Here is a 23417-nt window from a genome sequence, read left to right on the forward strand (position 1 = left end):
GGAAGATGAACCGTCACAGTCTGAGGTTTGAGCACTCTGAAGCAGGTTTTATTCAGGATGTCTCTGTACATTGCTGCATTCATCTTTCCCTCTATCCTTATTAGTCTTCCAGTTCCTGCTGCTGAAAAACAACTCCACACCATGATGCTGCCACCACCATGCTTCACTGTAGGGATGGTATTAGCCTGCTGATGAGCGGTGACTGGTTTTTTCAAAACATAACATCTGACATTCACTCCAAAGAGTTCTTTTAGTCTCATCAGATCAGAGAATATTGTTTCTTATGGTCTGAGAGTCCTTCAGATGCCTTTTGGCAAATTCCAGGTGGGGAGTGGCTTCAGTCTGGCCACTCTACTATACAGGCCTGATTGCTGCACCGATGGTTGTCCTTCTGTAAGGTTCTCCTCTCTTCACAGAAGAACGCTGAAGCTCGGACACAGTGACCATGGGGTTATTGAACACCTCCCTGACTAAGGCCCTTTTCCCCTGATCACTCAGCTTAGATGGCCGGCTAGCTCTTGGAAGAGTCCTGGAGGTTTCAAACATCTTCCACTTACGGATGATGGAGGCCACTGTGCTCATTGGAACTTTCAGAGCAGCAGAATTTTTTTTGTAATTACCCCAGCCCTGTACCTCAAGACAATCCTGTCTCGGTGGTCTACAGACAGTTTCTTTGTCTTCATTCTTGGTATGTGGTTTGACATGCATTGTCAACCCTGGGACCTTATATAGAAAGGTGTATGCCTTTTCAAATCATGCCCAGTCAACTGAATTTACCACCAGTGAACAATTAAGCTGTTGAAACATTTTAAGAATGATCAGTGGAAACTGAATGTACCTGAGCTCAATTTAGGCTGTGAATACTTCTGTACATGTGATTTATTTTATTTATTTTTTTTAATATACATATAAATTTGCAACAATTTCAAAAAATCTTTTTCACATTGTCGTTATAGGGTTTTGTTTGTAGAATTTTGAGGAAATAAATTAAGTTATTCCATTTTGGAATAAGACTGTAACATAAAAAGTGGAAAAAATAAAGTGCTATGAATACTTCCCGGATGCACTATAGATAGACAGACAGACAGACAGACAGACAGACAGACAGACAGACAGACAGACAGACAGACAGACAGACAGACAGACAGACAGACAGACAGACAGACAGACAGACAGACAGACAGACAGACAGACAGACAGACAGATAGATAGATAGATAGATAGATAGATAGATAGATAGATAGATAGATAGATAGATAGATAGATAGATAGATAGATAGATAGATAGATAGATAGATAGATAGATAGATAGATTTGAGACAAGAATTGTAAATATTGTTTAAAATCCTGCATAAGAGTTTATATCTTTAGACTTGCATTTGATAGTTATCAATAGTAACAATTAACTTTTGTTTTTTAAAAAAAAAATAAGTGCAAGTCAAGCCCTGTATGCTGAGTTTTTTTAATATCTATCCCCCAGTGTAAGAGCAGAGAGTTGCAGCCCTCACGTGGGTCAAGAAAGCATTGTTCAGCATTGCTCTACTCTCTTGTCTCTCTCGCTTTGTCTCTGGTTGTGTGTGTTTGGCAGGCAGTGTGACTGTGATTAATGTTGAAGCAGTTCGTCCTGTTGAGGACCAGAGGAAGAGAGAGAGAAGAGTGTGATGAGAAGAGAACAGTCACAAATCTCTGTCAGGATGGTAGATTCCTGCCAGCTGTGAGGAGGAAACCGCAGGAAAACCTCCAGCACACACACACACACACATTCTGTCTGAGCCGAGTGAAAAATATTCAGAATTTGAGAAGTATAAGAGCAGACGTTTACTCATTTTCCAGGTTTTCCAACACATACAGTGTATTGTTGGTGGGTGTGCATTAAGACTGGATGATTAATTAAACTTTAATTGCAAAAGTGATTGAGCAAAGCTGCGATTGTTGTGAACATTTTATCAAGGAAGCAATGTTATTTGTTGTAATTCTCCCCTGAATTCTAGAGGGCGCTCTCATGGAAATCAAAGAACCCCTTTAAATACACACAAACAAACCCAGGAAATCACCTGAGAAAATAGCGGTTGCTGAATGAACAAAAGATTTAACAGCTTTCATGGATTACGCTTACATAGACGTTAGTAATCGAATTATTTGCCCTAATTTGAATCAGACAATAATATGATAAACGTGTTTACAAGAGTTGCTTTTTGAATGTTGCTTTCATAATCCTGTTTTAGATGTTATTGCTCATATTTCGATTAATTATTTAATCATCCACATTTCCTCTGGAGTTTCAGCTAATTTTTGTATGTTTAATTTTAAATTTGTCGACTTTAACTGCAGTTTAGCACTTTCACGTTTTTATTCAGGAACATTTTATGCATGCCCCCTGTGACAAGTGGAACTGCTGGAAGAGTGTTGTTTAAATGGAATTTGATACCACATGCCATATGGGGAAAAAAAAAAACCTCTGCATTTCGTGATGCAGGCATCTGTGGTCCTTCACTCACTCGATAGGTGCAGAGAATAGTGTCAAACAGCCGTGTGTGTTTATACTATCCTGTCGCAAAATGCGATGAAAATCCTACACGACGGTACTAGCTTGTTTGCAGTGTTTACATGTCAGTACTGCACAATAATGCGACTAAAATCAGCATACATCGATTTCTGTTTCGTTCGATTATGACTTTAGTCGAATTAAGGTCAAAAATTGCTGTTTGCATGGTAGACTCTTAATCAGAGTATTGTCTTAATCATTTTAAAATCTTTTTTTTTTTTTTTGTGTCCATGTAAACGTACTTCTGTGTGATTCAGCTTGAATGATAAACACTGTGTTATAGAATGATCTAACAGAAGGATCTATTTCATACACTGGACTGTAGTTATGAGTTGAGTTTGGAGTAAAAGAACATTATTGTATGTTGTTATTTCATGTGCAGCTTTTACTAGAAGTGATACAAAGAGCTGTCATTATCGCAGAACAATTATCTCAATGTCATTATCGACCAATTAAACCAAATTAGAATTAAAACAGTTTTTTTGTTTTCTTTTGCATAGCTTACCAGTGAACTACAACTCTGTGTAATAAACGTTGCTCCGTCTAAAACTAAGTGCTGGAAATTTGCTAGAACTGGCTTTACTGACAAAATGTACACGTCAATTGCCTCGAATAAATTGCCCAGCCCTAATGTGCATTATTATTTTCTAATAATTAAAGGGATAAGAATCAATTATTTTCTTATACTATGGTTATTACAGCTAAAGATACTGTTCGGATGCTGTTTTCCAAGACATTTGTCAGGGTTTTGTCCATACCTGCTAACATTTGTCTCAGAAGTTCTTGGAGACCATTCTTGTTTGTCTTCGTAACTAAAGTTAAGAAGCGGGGAGGATGTGTGTTGGAGACTGTACCAAAAAGATAAGAACCAGTGGAGACGGTGGGTGGAAATAAGGGAGTTTTGTGGGAGAAATAACAAAACGGGAGGGTGGTGGGAGATGAGACTCTCGGGAAAAAAAAGTGTTGGCAGGTACTGTATGGTTCTGTCCTCAAACTGCTGATGTGTAGGGTAACAGTTTCTTACACATATAATGTTAATCCAGACTCTTCTGTTTTGTTTCGGTTTTATTTTTGACAGTATTAGGCTCTTAAATTGCAGTTCTCTGAAAATGGATGGATGGATGGATGGATGGATGGATGGATGGATGGATGGATGGATAGATAGATAGATAGATAGATAGATAGATAGATAGATAGATAGATAGATAGATAGATAGATAGATAGATAGATAGATAGATAGATAGATAGATAGATAGATAGACAGATGGATAGACAGATGGATAGACAGATGGATAGACAGATTGATAGATGGATGGCAGGATGGATAGATTATATAATATTATTATAGCATATGTACATGCGTGCGTGTGTGTGTGTGGGTGTGTGTGTGTGTGTGTGTGTGTGTGGGAAGGAAGGGGACTGGAGCCTCTGCTGTGCATTAGATAAGAAAATAAAAAATTGATCACAAAGTTCTCTCTCACACACTGAGGCCGGTCTCTGAGTTTTGCTACACAAAGTGTGGAATGGTAAATAACCCAGTGTGTGTATGTGTGTGTTTGTATGTATGTGTGTGTGTTTAGAAGGTGGCTCTTCTCCCAACATGGAGATACAAAACTGCAGAAAAGCAATTTCGACTCTTAGCCTCGCCGCAGCTGCGTGTGTGTTTGCCAGTGTGTGAGTGTGTTTGTGTGTGTGTGAGTGCCAGTAATTGCTAATGTGCAGCGCAGACGGGCATCAGAGCATGAAGAGAGAGCGAGAGCGAGGGACTCAAAGGCCGTGGTTCAGAGCAGGGGACACTTTGCTTGAGTCACTGTTTTAAAAGCATCAGATGGAGGTCTGGATGCTGCGCAGAGACAGACAGACTGACAAACAGTGACTGACAAACCTGTGTGCTGAGGAGCTATATAAGGGTGTCTGCTTCATCTGCGAACATGGTTTTTCTGTTGTGTTTATTATTTATTTATTTATTTATTTATTAATTTATTTATTTATTCATTCATTCATTTATATATTTATTTATTTATCTATTTATTTATTTTATTTTTATTTTTTTTAATTTTTGTATTAAATTTATTATTATTTATCTATCTGTCTGCCTGTCTGCCTGTCTGTCTGTCTGCCTGTCTGTCTGTCTGTGTGGACTTTAGAATACAAAACAACTCCATTAGTGTGGAAAAATTGAGTTATCAGCCCAATTTCTTTGAGTTGCTACAAGTTAAATATTGTTTTAAAGTAACTGACAGATTTAATTACTTTTAAATTAGCCGCATTTTCAAATTGATGTAATTATCAATATTTTCCCGTTTTGAAAACTTAAGTTTTAATCTAATCAGCATTTTAGATTTTTTTTTTAAGCTACAATAATGCATTAAACTATGTAGTGGTAACAGACCTCTTGAGTTATTTTGTAGAGTGTGATTTTGTAATTTGCTCAAAATATGATTAATAATCATATTTAACGGGGTCTTTTGACATTCACAGTTTGCCACAGGTTTATTGTGAGAGTCGAGTATAGGTGTAGGTTTGGATAGAACGATGTAATAAGCAGTTTTTACTGTAAAAACCACATTGTATCAATGGAGAGTCCTTATAAAACACCAAAACCAAAGTGTGTGTGAGTGCTTCATTTCTGAAAGTGGCAGATCAATTCACTAGCTAAGTACACGCAGCAGGGATGACGGCTGTTTGAAATGATTTTTCCTCACTTGCTTTTTCTCTCTTTTGCAGCTCCGTCTATTGTTCCCATAATGCATCAGGTCAGCTCTACCATGAAGAGCATCACGTTATCATGGCCACAGCCTGAGCAGCCCAATGGCATTATTCTCGATTATGAGCTGCGCTACTATGAGAAGGTAAGAGCGTGTGTTTGTGTGTGTGTTGCACTTGAGAGAAAACTGCTCTCTTGTCTCATTTCTTCCTAGAGGTTTATGGATGTTTTTCACATTTCGAGTTTCGTTTGAACACTTTAACGCACGACTGCAATTGGGTCAAATGGAAGAGAAAAGGTGATTCAGTCGTCTGCTTCGTTGTGAATTGACTCTTTGACTTGTTTAAATGGTGGCTGTGAAGCTGTCAGCTGTTATTTGTTGGCTCTGGAACAGTATTTCTGTTTAATAAGCTGCGCTGAAAGAACTTCAGACTCTTAACTATGACAGTTTACATTTATGAATTTTCCTTTTATCCAAAGCCACTGAGCATTAGAAAGCATGATTCATGCCTCAAAATCAGAGCGAAGTGAATGGTCGTAATCTCTGTAAACCCACTAAAATTACAGTTTGATTGGTTACTACTTTATACAGGGTGTCCACTGGATCCCAAAAAGTCTTTAAGGGTGCTTTCACACCTGTGAATCGATTCAGTTGTTCCAAAACAGAGATTACAAATGTTATATTGTTGCTCTTTGCTCTTGGAGCGGTTCGCTTTCACACTGCAAAGTTTCTAATCGGACGAAAAGAGCTAAAACAAGTCATGTGTGAGTAAACTCTCCTCACATAGGTCAGAGTGTCAGGGTTTATTTTGCAGAGTCCCGATCAGCTGTCAGGAGAGGTGGTGGTTTGGTGGTGTTTGACAAGGTGCGCACGATGTGTCTGAAGAGTGAGAAGAGATGCGGTGGGAAGGGGAGAGAAGGGTGCACGACGTAGCCTATTTGAGGACCGAGAGGAAGACGCGAGATTACTGGGAGATTTTTACTCGTTTGCGGACATCTGGAGACTCACGAAACTTCCTGCCCAACTCTTAATTCTCTCTTCATATAGCCATATGCCTATTACATATCCATAAAACACAGTGATATAACTGCACTCGGATCGTTTCCTTTCTCACTGCAATCCATGCGCTCCAGAGTTCGTTTCAATCGAGCCGAGACCACCTTATTCAAGCGATCTCGGAGCGATTGATTTGCCGTGGATCCGATCGCGATTGGTGGTTTTACATATGCCAAACAAACCGAGCCAACTGGGCAAACGAGACAGGTTCCGAAACAAAAGTGTAGGAGTGAAAGCACCCTAAAGCTCTTACATTTAAAAAACTAAATATTGGGACCTTAAAAAGTCTTATATTTGGTAAAATATTGTGTTGCAGTTCTTAAATATTTTTTAAATACAGTTGGTCTAAATTTTTCTACAGTATGTCCGTGTAAAGTTACCCAATCGGGCAAAGACCTATTCAATCAACAGCAATCAACAGCAATACATCTCAATAAAACCTTTAACACAAGCTTATTTGTAAACTCTATTTACCAGTATGTTTTATTATTTTACTTAGAATATTTTTTTTCAATGTTTTTTTTTATGTTTTAACAGTGAAACAATTATTAGCTTTGAGCCTTATTGTTAGTATGTAATTTCATTCATAATAGTCTTTAAAAAGTGTTACATTTGACTTGAAACTTGCAGAAACCCTATTATAGTTCCAGTGATGTTATGAGTTGCAGGGAGCAACATAAAAAAAATAAATAAATGAATAAATAAATAAATAAATAAATAAACAATCACTGTATTAAAGAAAGATGAATATCGGTTAAGTATGATAACTCAAAATTAGATTCAGAGTGATTTGAGAATTTAGTATTCTACTTTTGATGCACTTGCTTTTTACTTGTATATCAAACATATTTTTGTTTGTTTATTTATTTGTATTTATTATTTATGTTTATATATCCTGCAGGTTTTTTTATATGTTACTATTATATTTAGTTCAGTGAGGTGTATGCAGCTGCATGACTGCGTTTATTTAATAAAAATACAGTAAAATGGTTAAATCTATTTTCAATTGTAAAAACATAGCACACAGAGTTTTATCATAGACAATCTTTAGCTCTCTTTTGAAATTGTAATTTTCAAAAAATCTATTTCCCATGTGACTAGTTATTTTTCAGGGTACTAGTCGTCAGCTTAACATGCAATTTTACTGCATTAAATAAAATGTTATTTTATTGTATTAAATTTTATTGAAATATTTTTTTTTATTTTATTTATTTCAATAATATATTATTCAGTTTTATAAAAAAAAATGTAATTAATTTTGTTAGATTAATTAGGCAAGTGATTATAAAATAATGAAACTTTTCAAGGAAAGTATTCCTGTGTTGACAAATCAGATTTTGCGACATCATTTGTTGTTTAATATCACATGACCCTTTTTAAATCATTCTAATATGCTGATTTGGCAATTAAAAAACATTATCAGATTAACAAATAATTTAACTCAAAATTTGATTTTATTTTTGATGCATTTGCTCTTTACGTGTATATCATTAAATTAAGATTATTTCTCTTTTTGCTGTTTATTTATTTGAATTTAAAATTCACTTGTTCGCTTATTTTGTATAATGTTTTATTATTATTACAGCTGCCAGGCTGCGTTTATTTGATAAAATACAGTAAAAGGGTTAAATATATTTCAAATATGTCATAAATCATTCTAATATGCTGATTTTGCAATAAAGAAACATTATAAGTGTAGCTGAATTATCAAATGCAAAATGTATGAGTTTTTGTTTTTTTTTCACATTGCACAATAAAGAGTTGCCTCTTTGTGATGTCCTGATTAGGAAGTGATGTACAGTGGTTGCTAGGGGATGACATTGGCATTGCAGAAAGATGCTGAAATGCAGACCCTTTCATACCAATTACACCTAATGACTACACACACACACACACAGACGCATGGCTGTCACCCCTTTTAGAGACACAGACATCAGAGCATCATCAACACACTGAATAGCACACACACACACATATAGATATACAGTTATGTCTATATTCCCCGTCTGATGTTTCTTTGAAATGCTGCTGTCACATATATAAATCCACCTGTCTAGCTGTCCCGAGGTCTGAAAAAAACACTTTCACACATTATATTTCCCAGCCTTCTTCACATTTTCAGACATATTGGTATATTCAGGGCTCTCTGTACATTATGAAAGACTGTAGTAATGTACTATACATCACTGTCAAACTAAAACATGTCAATGGCAGCCTCTCTGCTGCTTTTATGATATCCACTGGCTGTTCCTTGAAGTCTGTGTAGAATACTGAAAAAGTAATGTTGGCAAGAAATCAGGTTTAAGGGGAAGAAATCCAATATTAATTATTAATATATTGTTGTTGTTGTTTTTTTTTTTGTATACTGTATTGAGAAAGTTAATTAATTGAACTGAACTGTCATACCCGCAGTGTTGTAAAGTAACTGATTACAAATACTCAAATTACTGTAGTTGAGTCGTTTTTCTCAGGAATTGTAATTTACTAAGTAGTTTTTAAAATGTGTACTTTTACTCTCCCTTAAGTAGATTTTTAGTGCTGTATCGGTACTATTACTCAACTACTTTCCTTCAACCTGCTGTCACTATTTTACTTTTTCCTGTCTATAAGGATTAGACAAATCAGTCCTGTGAATCCTGTCTAATCAAATAGCACATAGAAGGTAAATCACATCATTATGAACTACCCAAAGACATGGGCGATTTATAATTGCAGGAAACTGTTTGGAAGCATTTAAAGTGCCCAAAAAGATGATCATAATCTTTACACGCATTGACCCAGAGACTGTTTAGATGCATATCATGATGAGAAGATGAAGGATGTTTACTGTATGATGACTAAAATGGCCCTAAACAGGCACAGGAAGTCAACATGATGTCAGTAGACGTTGTACCCCAAAATTATGGGGGCGTTGCATTTTGTTTGGAAATGAAAATCAGGTTGACATCAGAACCCAACATCAGGTCTATGTCAATGTTCAAAGTCCAACCTAAAACCAAGCAAATATCAACGTTTAATGATGTTACAGTTTGACGTTGAGTGGACGTTACAACTATGACGTCTTTTAGACGTTGGATTTTTGTTTGCCGTACCTGATGAATAAATGTCAGTATTTGACGTCAATATGTCGTTTGTTTAAGATATTGGCTCAACATTGGATTTTGGTCACTTTCCAACAACCTAAAATCAACCAAATGTCAACGTCATTTGATGGTGTTATTGGAAGTCAAAATAACGTCCTCAGACATTGAATTATTAACATCTTATGACGCTGTGTGACTGCTGGGCAATAACTAGATGCGCTACAGAATGATACGTTTACACACATCCAAATTACATGTAAATGCATCAGCTCTTTACAGCATAATGCTCACTACACACTACTCTTGAGCACTTTTGAAATGTTTTACTCATACTTTGAGTAATATTTACAACAGATACTTTTAGTCTACTTGCACAGCTTTTTTGGGTACGGTACATTTACTTGAGTTTGATTTTTCAGTACTCTTTCCACCACTTCATACCCGTTACTTATGTTAATAAGGTAAATCATAAAGTTACATTCTGTTGTGAACATGAGTCTCTGAGCTTGCTAAATGGATATATAAATGTAACCCTCTTCGTTGGTGTGCTTCCCCAAAATGTCTCTGCGTTGTGTATGTGTGATGGAATGAACAGGAAGGACACCAAGACCGTGGTTGAGCCAAACAGAGCAGCTTTCCCATTAATGGACTCCTCTCTTCATTTTGTCACTTGTAAAGCAGAAATGGCACTGCAACATCTTTCCCACAGGGAAACACAACTCAGTACATCACAAAATAATTACAAAGTGTGCAAATGATCAAAAATAAATGATGTAAATGCTGCAGCTACATAACTAGTAAGCTGGCTGTTCACAAACTAACTTAAACACTGAAAAGATAAACTAGAACATATGACAGGCAATATAAATGTTAAATATATTCAGGATATAAAGAACCAACCAAATAACATGTATTATCAAACCTAAAACAACATAAAATATGCTATGCCGCATGGAAACAACTAAAATATCAGAAATATCAGAAATATAAGTCAATCTATCAAAAATAAGGACATCTACACATTAATTAATGCCTAAACTATAACATATCTCATAAAATAACATGGATGGCAAATATTATTGACGAAATTAAACAGATTATGTGTAGAGCTGAATCAATGCTCCTTACCTTTCCCACAGGGAAACACAACTGAGGCCAAACTGCAGCCCATCTCCCTAACACAACACACAGCTCCCCCCGGAGGAAAGGAAGAGATATTACATATTCCCTACATAAACATGGATTTTATTGACAGAACAGCTGTGTTTATGTGCTTTTGGAGGGCTGAAAAACAGAGTATATTTGTTTGGCACCGTGTCCGGGTCCATTAGCTCTTTTTAGCGATGCATCTAGGTTTGAGTTCATCAGCACCTCCAGAAATTGTACCTGGATGATGGAAGCTTTTAGCGGTCCTTCAGACTGAGCCCAGACCAGGGGCTGAGCCCAGGGACTCAGTCGGCTAGAGGATTTCCCCTACGGACACCAACAACAGGCATTATGTCATAAACACACCCCTATAAGAGAAAGCTCCTGATTGGTTAACGCGGCACGAATGTTCAGTGAAGTTCAGAACTCGAGCAATCCGTGCGTTAGCTGTTTCAAACATGCAAAATGCTCAACTAGCGCCTCTTTATTCCCGTGAATCGTATCTTTTGTGCAATCTCATTCGTGCAAGTCATGCCACAGGATGTCTATTCACGTTTTTGCATTGATTTACATGTAAGTCACTTGTGCTTTATGCTTCGTCTAACTTAAAGATGAATACCCTATGGTGTAGAAGTACGTTACAGCATATAAGTCTTAATGCAGAGCTCAGAGACTCACACAATGCAAAGGGGTATTCTGGCTGCAGTGCTGAAATATAATTGATTTAATTGGCAGTGGGCTGGTTAAAGAGACCAGAACAAAAACGAACGTTCTGACACGAAATGCACATTTTTAAAGCAGATTAGCTGATTTCTTGTCACATAATGTGTTATTAGGACACATGTTACATTGTAACCTGCTCACTTATTGTTTATGTTAGACTTGCCACGATAGACGGTGTTGACGGTGTAACCGGTTTTAAGACGCAACACCAGTGATATTACTTTTCCACCAAGACACTGTCCCCACATTTGTTTTTTTGTTTTTTTTAAGTATTCGTTTTTTTATTAAATATTGCTTTTAATTAAATGGAAAATATATTCTAAATAATGTACTTAAGACAAGAGCATGCACTATAAAATCTGAACATAACAACACTGCCTCATATTTCATTTATCATGCATCAGATTTTACAAATAAAAGGTATTTTTAAAATAATAACAAAATAACGCAAACAACAAAACAAATAAAACTGGTCCCTTGGAGTCCAGCACTTGTTATCTTGCCAATGTATGATGTGTATTGTGTATACTGCCCTTATGCAGCTCATGTTGGCCATTTCCGCAAAACTAAAAGTGAAAGTATTATACGCACGCATTTATAAGCTATTTAAAAGCAGAAAAAAAAGGAAAAGAGGAAACCCCCATCCCCACGGTGATAACAGTATTACCGCTGTTGTCACATGTCGATTAACCAGTGGGGAAATTTCGTCATTGTCACAAGTGTAGTTTACGTTCATAATATTTATATTATTTGCTAATAAATAACCACCTCATGTGGAACTCTGAATCTGTGTCTCATTTCGGAGACACGGACACATATTTTCCGAGCCTTCATGACTGAATGAATTAAATACATGGTTTTCCACCAATGCAACCCAGGGTGCTGAAATATAATTGGCTAAAGTGGCAGTGGGTGGGTTAAAACAACCAAAACAAAGAAATCCTGCACGTAATGCACATTTTTTAAAGCAGAATATCTGACTTTAGCTTTCTTATTCAGATGAACAAGCATGTTCACTGTATTTCTTAAATATCTGCAAACATAATGTGCTATGTTTATGGTTTAGAAGAGTCAAAAACCCACATACAGCACCTTTAAAGTCAGTGTTGCATTCACATTTAATCAAACATAATCAGAATTCAAACTCTGCCTTTAACAAAAGTAAAGAAAGCACAACTGTTAACAAACCATTATTAGACTTAATCCAGTTTAACCACTGTTAATTCAAATCATGTGCTTTTTTGTTGTTTTTATACCCAACATTGATTAGTAGAAGTTTGTGAACACACGCAGTTGAATTTCATATTACAGCTGGAGTCTGTGAGCGGCATATTTCTCTGGAGGACGAATCTTTGACTATTGTCGCTTCTGCAATGATGTTTGGCAAGATAAATGAGCTGCGTTATGAAAATTGGTTTAATCAAAAGCTCGGGGATAATAATATCTATATCCGGGATAATTCTCTCCTCTCGACAATAGTTTACTCGAATGCAAATAGCAGAAGTGCAGCACTTACTTGCTTATAAATATGCATGGCGTGTAATCATATGCTGATTTCTAAAACGGGGCGAGAAGGAGAAAGGTACTTCAGAATCAGACACCGTACAGAAAATAGCGTTAAAGTGTCTTTCTTTTGGGCATGAAAACAGGAGCGGTGTGGAAAGTGTGTTACGGTGCTTGTTTTTTTGCGATGCTCCAGCCTCATCTGATTTTTGACAGCTTATAATTAGAGTCTTGTTGGTGTTTTGCAAATATATTTGCAATATTGTTTTTGGAGCATGTTTTTAAAAGGATGTTTACAGCGGGTTGATTAGGAGAGGCTGTCGAGAGGCTGACAGCTGTCACATGCTTTGACGTGTTGATGAGTTTATAATGGATTGCTGGATAACAGGCCACACCCGTTTGGCAGTTCTGTGAACCAATCAGAGGCAGTGGCATGTACAACATTAATAAACGTTTATTGTATGAGTTTATGAGATTATTTTTTTTTAAGATTGTTAAAATTTCTGTCATTAATTTTCTTTTTTTATTTCCAGGATTTAGCAAAATAATTATAATTATTAGTAACATAAAATTGATTAAACAAAATGAAAAATTGAAATCAATTAAATCATTTGAATGCATTTTTTGTGGTGATTTAATTATTTATTCATATGAATATAAATATTGATCTTCCTTAAACTTTTTTCACATAAATATGAAGTTAGACTGTTTTCAGCATCATTATAAAATAATAATAATAATAATAATAATAATAATAATAATAATAATAATAATAAAATTATTATTAATAATAATACTGGTATATTTAAAATCGGTGCAGTGATCTAAGTGATGATTATGCAATGCATGTCCATTGTGTTTATTATTATTATTATTATTATTATTATTATTATTATTATTATTGATTTTTACTAATATTTCTATTTGATTCACTTTTATTCATCTGTGTTTGTGAAATGTTTTATATATATATATATAGAGACAGATGGATAAACAACAAACGTCAAAAGTCAAACACACACCAAAATGGGAAACAAAATAAAAAAAGACGCTTAATAACTGTATAATTTTTTATCACACCAAAAGCAAAATCACCATCCCAGCCATCTCGCTTCTCTACCCCATGGCCTGTTTTCCTTTTTTAAAGACGCTCTGGGTCACTCCAGCCAATCCCAGGACACGTAGTCTGCGGAATAAGGGCGGGGCCTGTGCAGCTGAAGAGAGAAAGAAAGAGAGAGAAAGACACATGCACACACACACACACACACACACACACACACACACACACACACACACACACACACACAAAAATATTATAATTAAAGTAATCATCATCATCATCATCAATATCATCATTATCATTATCATCATTTATTTTATTTTATTTTATTGTCACAAAAATAGAGACACACACAACAACAACAAAAATAATAATAATAATAATAATAATAATAATAATAATAATAATAATAATAATATAAATAACAATAATAATTATTATTATTATAATGATAATCATCATCAACATTTAATTTAATTTAATCAATTAATTTATTTATTATTTTTTTTTATGTTTTATTTTGTCACAAAAATTGAAAGACACACAAAACAACAACAACATATAACAAAAACATATATTTAATTTTATTGTCACCAGATGATGGAAAAACCAGCCTAAAAAAAAATTGCTCTGTAAAGTTCATGTTACAAAAAATGACACACTTCAGCTTTAAAAGTACAAAGCCGGTATAGCAGGAACTGCGGTCATCTGTCAGATTATGAATAATGAAAAGGAGCACCTGGTAAAGGAGTCATACGTGTGAATACATTAGTCCATCTCTTTGCACTGCATCGGTCAAGATGAGATCAGCACAATTCCGCTCGAGGGTCTTTTTTCCGCTTGGCTTGACAGCAGGACTGGCTGGATGCTTATTCTCCAAGCCACCGTGACAAACCTGAGTCCATTTTTTCAGGCTGCAGATCAAATTCGGTGGTTAAATCAGCATATATATATAAAAATGCAGGAGAGAACTGTGGGTAAGAGTTGCAGTTTTCGCTCAGTTTGCGTCACGTGTGATCGAGTTTCACAGCTGTATGTGATTGTCATTTGAAAAATGCACGTTTTGGCAGCCGCAGATCCAGTATTAACGTGCGTGACTTAGTTTAGACTTTGTGAAAAGAATACATGTAACATTATACATGCACTTTTAGGTTGTTCTTGGCTTATTCAGATTTTCCAAACAGATGTTCTGCATTTGTATTTGTTGGAGTTGTGATTGGTTGTCTCGTTTGAATGTTCAACATGCCGTTGTTCATTATGTTGTTTGGAGCAAAATCCATTCTAGTTGGTGGAGCCAAAAGCTAGACAGATAACTCACAGAAACAATATTTTGTAATCTGAAATATAATTATAATTTTATGTCAAGATGTAGTGATCTAAGCGATGATAATATTATGCGTTTCATTGTTTATTATTATTATTATTATTATTATATTATTATTATTATTAATATTATTATTTATTTATTTATTTATTTATTTATTTATTTATTTATTTATTTATTTATGTATTTATGTATTTTTTTGTTTTTATTATTATTATTGTTGTTGTTGTTGGTGTTGTTGTTATCAATAATTGTTTTATTTTTTTAGAAACTGACTTTTACATAATATGATTATTATTATTATTATTATTATTATTATTATTATTATTATTATTATTATTATCATCATCATTGTCCTCGTTGTTGTTGTTGTTATCACTAATAGTTTTTTTAGAAACTGACTTTCACATATTATTTTTATTATTTTATTATTATTGTTGTTGTTGTTGTTGTTATCACTATTTGTTTTTTCAGAAACTGACTTCCACATATTATTATTATTATTATTTATTTATTTATTTATTTATTTATTTATTTATTTATTTATTGATGTATTGATGTATTGATGTATTGATGTATTGATGTATTGATTTATTTATTTATATGTAAATATGTAATGTGGTTTTTAAATAAAAGATTTGTCAGATTTTTAAAATATATTTTATATATAATATATATTCATTATTTAAAAAATATGTATTAAAGTGAATACTAATGGTATCTAAAATGTAATTATTCATTCATACATTCATTTTCTTTGCGACTTAGTCCCTTTATTAATTTGGGGTCGCCAACCACCAACTTATCCAGCATATGTTTCATGCAGCGGATGCCCTTCCAGGTGCAACCCATTACTGGGAAACATCCGGTAACAATAACAAAAAATAATGTTTTTTTTTTTTCTTTATTAAATGTTTCCCAAATTATGTTTAACAGAGCAAGGAAATTTTCACAGTATGTCTGATAATATTTTTCTTTCTAGAAAAAGTCTTATTTGTTTTATTTCAGCTAAAATAAAAGTAAAAAAATATATAATAATAAAAAAAACATTTTAAGATCAAAATTATCTGCCCCTTTTAGCTATTTTTTTCCCGATAGTCTGCAGAACAAACCATCGTTATACAATAACTTGCCCAATTACCCCAACCTGCCTAATTAACCTAGTTAAGACTTTAAATGTCACTTTGAGCTGTATAGAAATGTCTTGAAAAATATCTAGTCAAATATTATTTACTGTCATCATGGCAAAGATAAAAAAAATCAGTTATTAGAAATGAGTTATTAAAACTATAATGTTTAGAAATGTGTTAAAAAAAAAAATCTTCTCTCAGTTAAACAGAAATTGGAGAAAAATAAACAAGGGGGCTAATAATTCAGAGGGTTTAATAATTCTGACTTCAACTGTAGATATACACTATCAGCAATGTACTGCAATTCAATTATCATTATTACCCAATATCCTTTGATCGAAATCTGAAGTGAAGCCCTTTTGAAGCGTTCCTCTCCACTATACGGGCCTGTCTGGCTGAAGCTGCACACTCGTCCCTGGAGGGCCTTCAGTATCTCACCTTTGCCGAGCCGCTGCATATAGAGCTTCAAAAGAGCTGCAGGCTGCACAACACACCTGTCAATTACCAGCAGAAGCTGTCACTTCCAGTATCTTCCATACTGGCTCAGATAACTACCTCAACCCTTATAGATGTGCAGTGCTGCTTTTCTGGGACAAGAGTTCGTGAGTTTTCTAACCTCAATCATCAAAGCTAATGGAGAATTGCTGAAGCTCTGGCCTAAATGCTGGGTAAAGTAACGTCTGTAAGGTCTGAAATCAGCCACGCTGATCTCCAAGACCTTGTCCGATAGGGACTGGTGTTAAAATGGTAAAAATATTAGAGGCACCGGTGGTTGATGTATGACTAAAATCAGCAACAGGTGTTTATTTATTTATTTTTTCTCCATGTTTTTAATACAGCTAGCAAAAAATGCCAAATGTGTAATATAATATAATGTGTTCAAATATTTTGTTTAATTTTCTGTCTATTAGAGTGCAAATCTGCTTTTGTAAAATAAATATTTTGTATAATATAGCAAAATATATATTTATATATTATACAATAATTTTATTTAATAATAATTTTATTATTTATTATTATTATTATTATTATTATTATTATTATTACTATTATTATTAATAATACAATAGGCAATTATATTATTATTAATTATTATTATTATAATTAATGCACAAAATTTTGTGTGCATTATTTTGCACACTTTTGGATTATTGCATCATTAGTATTATGCTGTAATTATTATTATTATTATTATTATTATTATTATTATTATTATTATTATTATTATTATATATATTATTATTATATAATAATAATACTAATAATAATATTAATAATAATAATAATTACAGCATAATACTAATGATGCAATAATCCAAAAGTGTGCAAAGTAATGCACACATAATTTTGTGCAATAATAATAATAATTATAATTAATAATAATATAATTACCTATGGTATTATTAATAATAATAGTAATAATAATAATAATAATAATAATAATAATAATAATAATAATAATAATAATACAAATAAACAACTAATTTATTAATAAATAAAATTATTGTATAATATATAAATGTATATTTTGCTATATTATACAAAATATGTCAAAATATGTCAATAGTATACAAAATATGTAAAAAATTGTTAAATAATATAATGTGAACATAATATAATGTGGTAAAATGTTTTGCTTTAATTTTCTGTCTATTTGAGTGCAAATCTGCTTTTGTAAAATAATATATATATATATATATATATATATATATATATATATATATATATATATATATATATATATATATATATATATATATATATATATATATATATATATATATGTATATATATATATATATATATATATATATATATATATATATATTTTTTTTTTTTTTTTTTTTTTCACATCAGCTGCAATCTGACAAGAATCTTCTTTAAAAGTCATGAAATTATTATTTTTAATCCTTAAAGGTGTTGTATATACATTTTTCACTCATCCAAAGCATAAAAATACCATAATATGTTAGCAGATATTCAAGAAACATGCTCTTGTTTATCTGAAAAACAATGCTGAAGTCAGATATTCTGCTTTGAAAATGTGTGTAATGTGCCGGAACGTCTGTCTTCGTTTTGGTTTTTGGTTTTGTTTGGCTCTCAAAGTGTCTGCGTCCAAAATGCAACCTCTGGTGGACAGTAGTTAGCAAATAGTATAAATAATTTTAACGTAAACATTAGGTGAGCAGGTTACATTGTAACCTTGTGTCCTAACAACACGCTATGTGATTTGCAGTGATAAGATTTGCAGTGATAAGCAATTGGTCTGTTTGCACCAGACACAACATGACAGAAATTTAAATACAGCCATTTAGAAGCACAGAATAGTGCACTTACTGCACTTCAACAAAATGGTAAGTTTTATAATCTAATAAATACATATTATACCTCTTTATAAAATTATAAGAGATATTATACCTCTTTATAAAACATTAAACATACATGCTAAATCACTGATATGGGTTGGCTTGCTCTGAATAACAGCTCTAAAGTTCAATTTCAAACAGTTTATTTTATTTTCTAGATCTGAGGTGAGCTATCTGCTGCTGCTTTCAGTAGTATGGCAGTAAATGTCATGTAAAATGACATTCATAAACTTATGAAGTCATGACGCATTACTTTGCTACAGCAATCCAAATGTAAAATTACAAAAAAAAAACATAAAAAACATTATTATTTTGAATAATAACAATTTAATTTTAATAAAACTTTTAATAAATTTCATTCAACTTATTTTTTTTTTCCTAAAAAACAGTGGTCTGAACGTATTAAATATAAAGAAAAAAAACACTGAAGATTCTTAATGTGTGATGCAGTGCAAACTACAACACATCCTGGTTATTTGACATACTTTTTTTTAACAAATATTGTGAAAAGTTTGACTAAATGTTGTTCATTCCGCACAAACCATAAACAAAAAAGAGGGTGTCCTCGTATGGTGTTTAATGGAAACCAAATGTGGCGCTAGTGGTGGTCTTACTTTTTTTTTTTTTTAATTTGTTATAAAATTTGTTCAGATGCTTAGTTTTTAGTAAATTTTAGTGTAAATCTGATTTTGCAAAAATATAAGTGTAATATACTAAATATATTCGATATATTTTCTAAATATATATATCGATTGATTGGCGTCACGCATTTATACTTCTGCGTGCTATTTGTGTTGCTCTGGTATGACACTTCAGAAACGCTAGCTGGCAGTAGAATTTTATGTTTCTCTGTGTCCGAGTTTCTTTGAGGATGTTTTGTTTTTTCTGAAGGCTACCTTAATGTACACATAGCTAAAACTCACTCATTCAGAGGTGGGAAGAGGCAGACGTGCAACAACTGTAATCATAAGCCAAACACAAAACCACAGTGTCCATCTAAAGCTACTTCACGAGACGCAACACTTGTAAACTCTCAGTCCAGCTCAAACTGCTCACAGCTACACTCTCAGAAATAAAAGTATGCGAGCTGTCACTGGGGTGGTACCTTTTCAAAAGGTACAATTTAGTACCTTAAAGGTCCAAATTAATACCTTAAGGGTACATATTAGTACCTAAAAAGTACAAAAGTGTTCCTGAACAGATCAGGGTTACGGATCTGGCATGTCGCCTAAGAATGGAGAGGTGCCGTGCACGAAAGTGGAGAGTGGGTGTGGGAGGTACTAGTGTGGTGGATTGCGGAGGGGTGTCTCGGACGATAGTGAGTGGGTGGGTGTGTCGCTGAGGAAAGGGAAAAGTTGTGGAGTTGTGAAAGAAAGTAAACAGCGGACGGGGGAGGAGGCGGTTGAGGAGGGGGATCAATAAAATGAAGTGCCGGATCAGATTTCAGAGGTTACGAATCCAGCATGTTCTGGCACAAAATAAGCCCTGGTTATAGATTATATATTGTAATAACAATAATAATAATAACATCATAACAAGAGCTTATTTAATGTATGAATCAACTAATCTGTTTACAAAGCGAGCGTAAAGAAGTGAAGTGAAGAGTGAGTGAGTGTCCACAGTGAAGACAGACGGAGAGACAGAAGAAAGAGAAATAAAAATGGCAGCAGAAGCTTGAGAAATGCTGAGCGCTGTAGGCAGAGATCAAACAGTGTACGTGGGCTTTTATGGATTATGATTTTGCAGTGCGTGGGCTTGTTATTATGGAGCGTTCTATTAGAGAAATGTAATATTGTAGTATTGTTTATGAAGACTAATGTTGGCATGTTAACTGAGAGACATTCTCAATGAAGCGTAATGCTTTTTTAAAGATGCCAGAATATGAGATGACTCACACTCTTACACCTTTGGGCTAAAACACACACACGAGCACACAGGTACACACACATGCGTACACACACACAGACAAAGACACAGAAGTGCGCATACACAAACACACAGTTACGTGCACGCATTCATACATTCATAAACAGAACACTGATATACTCAGACACACACATGCAAACACACACATATACACATGCTTATACATATACACAGACACACAGTCACTTACATTCACCGGCCACTTTATTAGGTACACCTTACTATAATGGGTTGGATCCCTTTTTCCCTTCAAAACTGCCTTAATCCTTCGTGGCAGAGATTCAACAAGGTACTGAAAATGTTCCTCAGAGATTTTGCTCCATGTTGACATGATAACATTACGCAGTTCTTGCAGATTTGTCTGCTGCACATCCATGATGCGAATCTCCTGTTCCACAACATCCCAAAGGTGCCCTATTGGATTGAGTTCTGGTGACTGTGGAGGCCATTTGAGTACAGTGAACTCATTGTCATGTTCAAGAAACCAGTCTGAGATGATACATGCTTTATGACATGGCGCGTTATCTTGCTGGAAGTAGCCATCAGAAGATGAGTACAGTGTGGTCATAAAGGGATGAACATGGTCAGCAACAATACTCAGGTAGGCTGTGGCAATGACACGGTGCTCAACTGGTACTAATGTGCTCAAAATGTGGCAAGAAAATATCCCCTACACCCTTACATCACCATCACCAGCCTGAACTGTTCTGACGAATGTCGCTGCAGATAGCAGATATGTCCAATTTTGGTGAGCCTGTGTGAATTGTAGCCTCAGTTTCCTGTTCATAGCTGACAGGAGTGGCACCCGGTGTGGTCTTCTGCTGCTGTCACTCGTCCACCTCAATGTTTGACGTGATGGTGTTTAGAGATGCTATTCTACATACCTCGGTGTAACGAGTAGTTATTTGAGTTACTGTTGCCTTTCAGCTCAGACCAGTCTGGCCATTTTCCTCCGACCTCTGTCATCAACAAGGCATTTGCACCCACAGAAATGCTGCTCTCTGGATTCTTTTTTTGGACCATCCTTTGTAAAACCTAGAGATGGTTGTGTGTGAAATCCCAGTAGATCAGCAGTTTCTGAAATATTCAGACCATCTCGTCTGGCACCAGCAACCATGACACGTTCAAACTCACTTAAATCACCTTTCTTCCCCATTCTGATGCTCTGTATGAACTGCAGCAGATCATCTTGAACATGTCTACATGCCTAAATGCATTAAGTTGCTGCCATGTGATTGGCTGATTAGAAATTTGCGTTAACAAGCAATTTGACAGGTGTACCTAATAAATTGGCCGTTGGTTATATATACACAGACACACACACACACACACACATTTATACACACACACCTTTTTTATTGCAGTTAATGGAGGCCCTGACCTTTTAAAAGCAAGTACTCTTCTGTGTCATGAAACTCTGAGAGACAGAGATCAGAAAATTTGACAGCGAGAGAAAAGAAAAGAGAAAAAAGGAGATTATAATTATAGGCCATTATAATTAAAGAGCAGAGAGGTGACAAAAAATTATTCTTTCATTCCTGATTAATTTTCTAAAATTATTATTTTTTTGGTGGAATTCGTAAAACTGTTCTTAGGGAAATTGTCATGCTGAACTGGAGCAGTTCATGTAAAAATAGAGCTGTCAGTAAGTTCATATTTTTAAGGAAAAGCATTGGTGCCACATCAATTAACCAATTAATCAAATCAATCACTTTGACAATATTGCAATTCATAACTAATGATTTTTAAAAGTACATTTCAGAATAACTGTAATGTTGTAAACTGTAATATTCATTCATTTTCTTGACGGCTTAGTCCCTTTATTAATCTGGGGTCGCCACAGGGGAATTAATTGCAAACTTATCCAGTACATTTTACGCAGCAGATCCTTCCAGCCGCAACCCATCTCTGGGAAATATCCACACACACACACAGACACTCATACACACAAACATACACTACGGACAATTTAGCCTACCCAGTTTTATTTTGAAAATAAAATAAAATAAAATAAAATAAAATAAAATAAAATAAAATAAAATAAAATAAAATAAAATTAAATTAAATTAAATTAAATTAAATTAAATTAAATTAAATAAATTAAAATAAAATAAAATAAAATAAAATAAAATAAAATAAAATAAAATAAATAAATAAAAAAATTAAAAATAAAATAAAATAAAATAAAATAAAATAAAAATAAATAAATAAATAAATAAATAAATAAATAAATAAATAAATAAATAAATAAATAAATAATAAATAAAATAAAAATAAAAACACTATTATTTTTTACATTAGTTCATACAATTATTTTACATTGGTTAATTGCTTATTTTGACAGTTGCAAATGTTACATTTTGATTTTAATAGTGTTGAAGAAATGTTGAATTTAACATAAATTTAACATAAATTGATAAATTTGGACTTTCTGAGCAAGATTATTCTTGTAACAAGTTTATTATACAATTCACCTGTATCGCATGTCTTTGAAGTTATGGGGAAAACCAGAGCACCCAGAGGAAACCCACGTGGACACGGGGAAAACATGCAAACTCCACACAGAAATTCAAACTGACCCAGCCAAGGCTCAAACCAGCGACCTTCTTGCAGCGAGTTGAAAGTGCTACCCACTGCGCCACGTGCAGCCCAAATAAATTTATAAAAAATAAATAAATAAATAAATAAAAAAAAATAATAATAAAGTAAATACTACCAAACAAATGAATGAATTAATAGATAAATAAGTAATTAAATAATGATGAACAAAATCCTACCAAATAAATATATTAAAAAATAAAAAATGACAAAAAAAATACTACCAAACCTACCAAATAAAAAAATTT

At 33.8% G+C, this 23417-nt stretch overlaps 1 protein-coding gene across 3 annotated transcripts in view; it reads left to right on the forward strand.

Annotated features, from left to right (window-relative positions):
* Window positions 1-23417, forward strand: part of ephb1 (EPH receptor B1) — a 561737-nt gene that overhangs the window by 461556 nt on the left and 76764 nt on the right. For all 3 annotated transcript variants that reach the window (XM_087241322.1, XM_087241321.1, XM_087241320.1), the window contains one exon: window positions 5274-5398. In XM_087241322.1, the coding sequence (XP_087097448.1) occupies window positions 5274-5398 (125 nt within the window). The remainder of the gene's footprint in view (window positions 1-5273; window positions 5399-23417) is intronic.

The sequence above is a fragment of the Danio rerio genome, chromosome 2 (assembly GCF_052040795.2).
Source record: "Danio rerio strain M-AB ecotype USA chromosome 2, GRCz13ab, whole genome shotgun sequence".
NCBI classification, from domain to species: domain Eukaryota; kingdom Metazoa; phylum Chordata; class Actinopteri; order Cypriniformes; family Danionidae; genus Danio; species Danio rerio.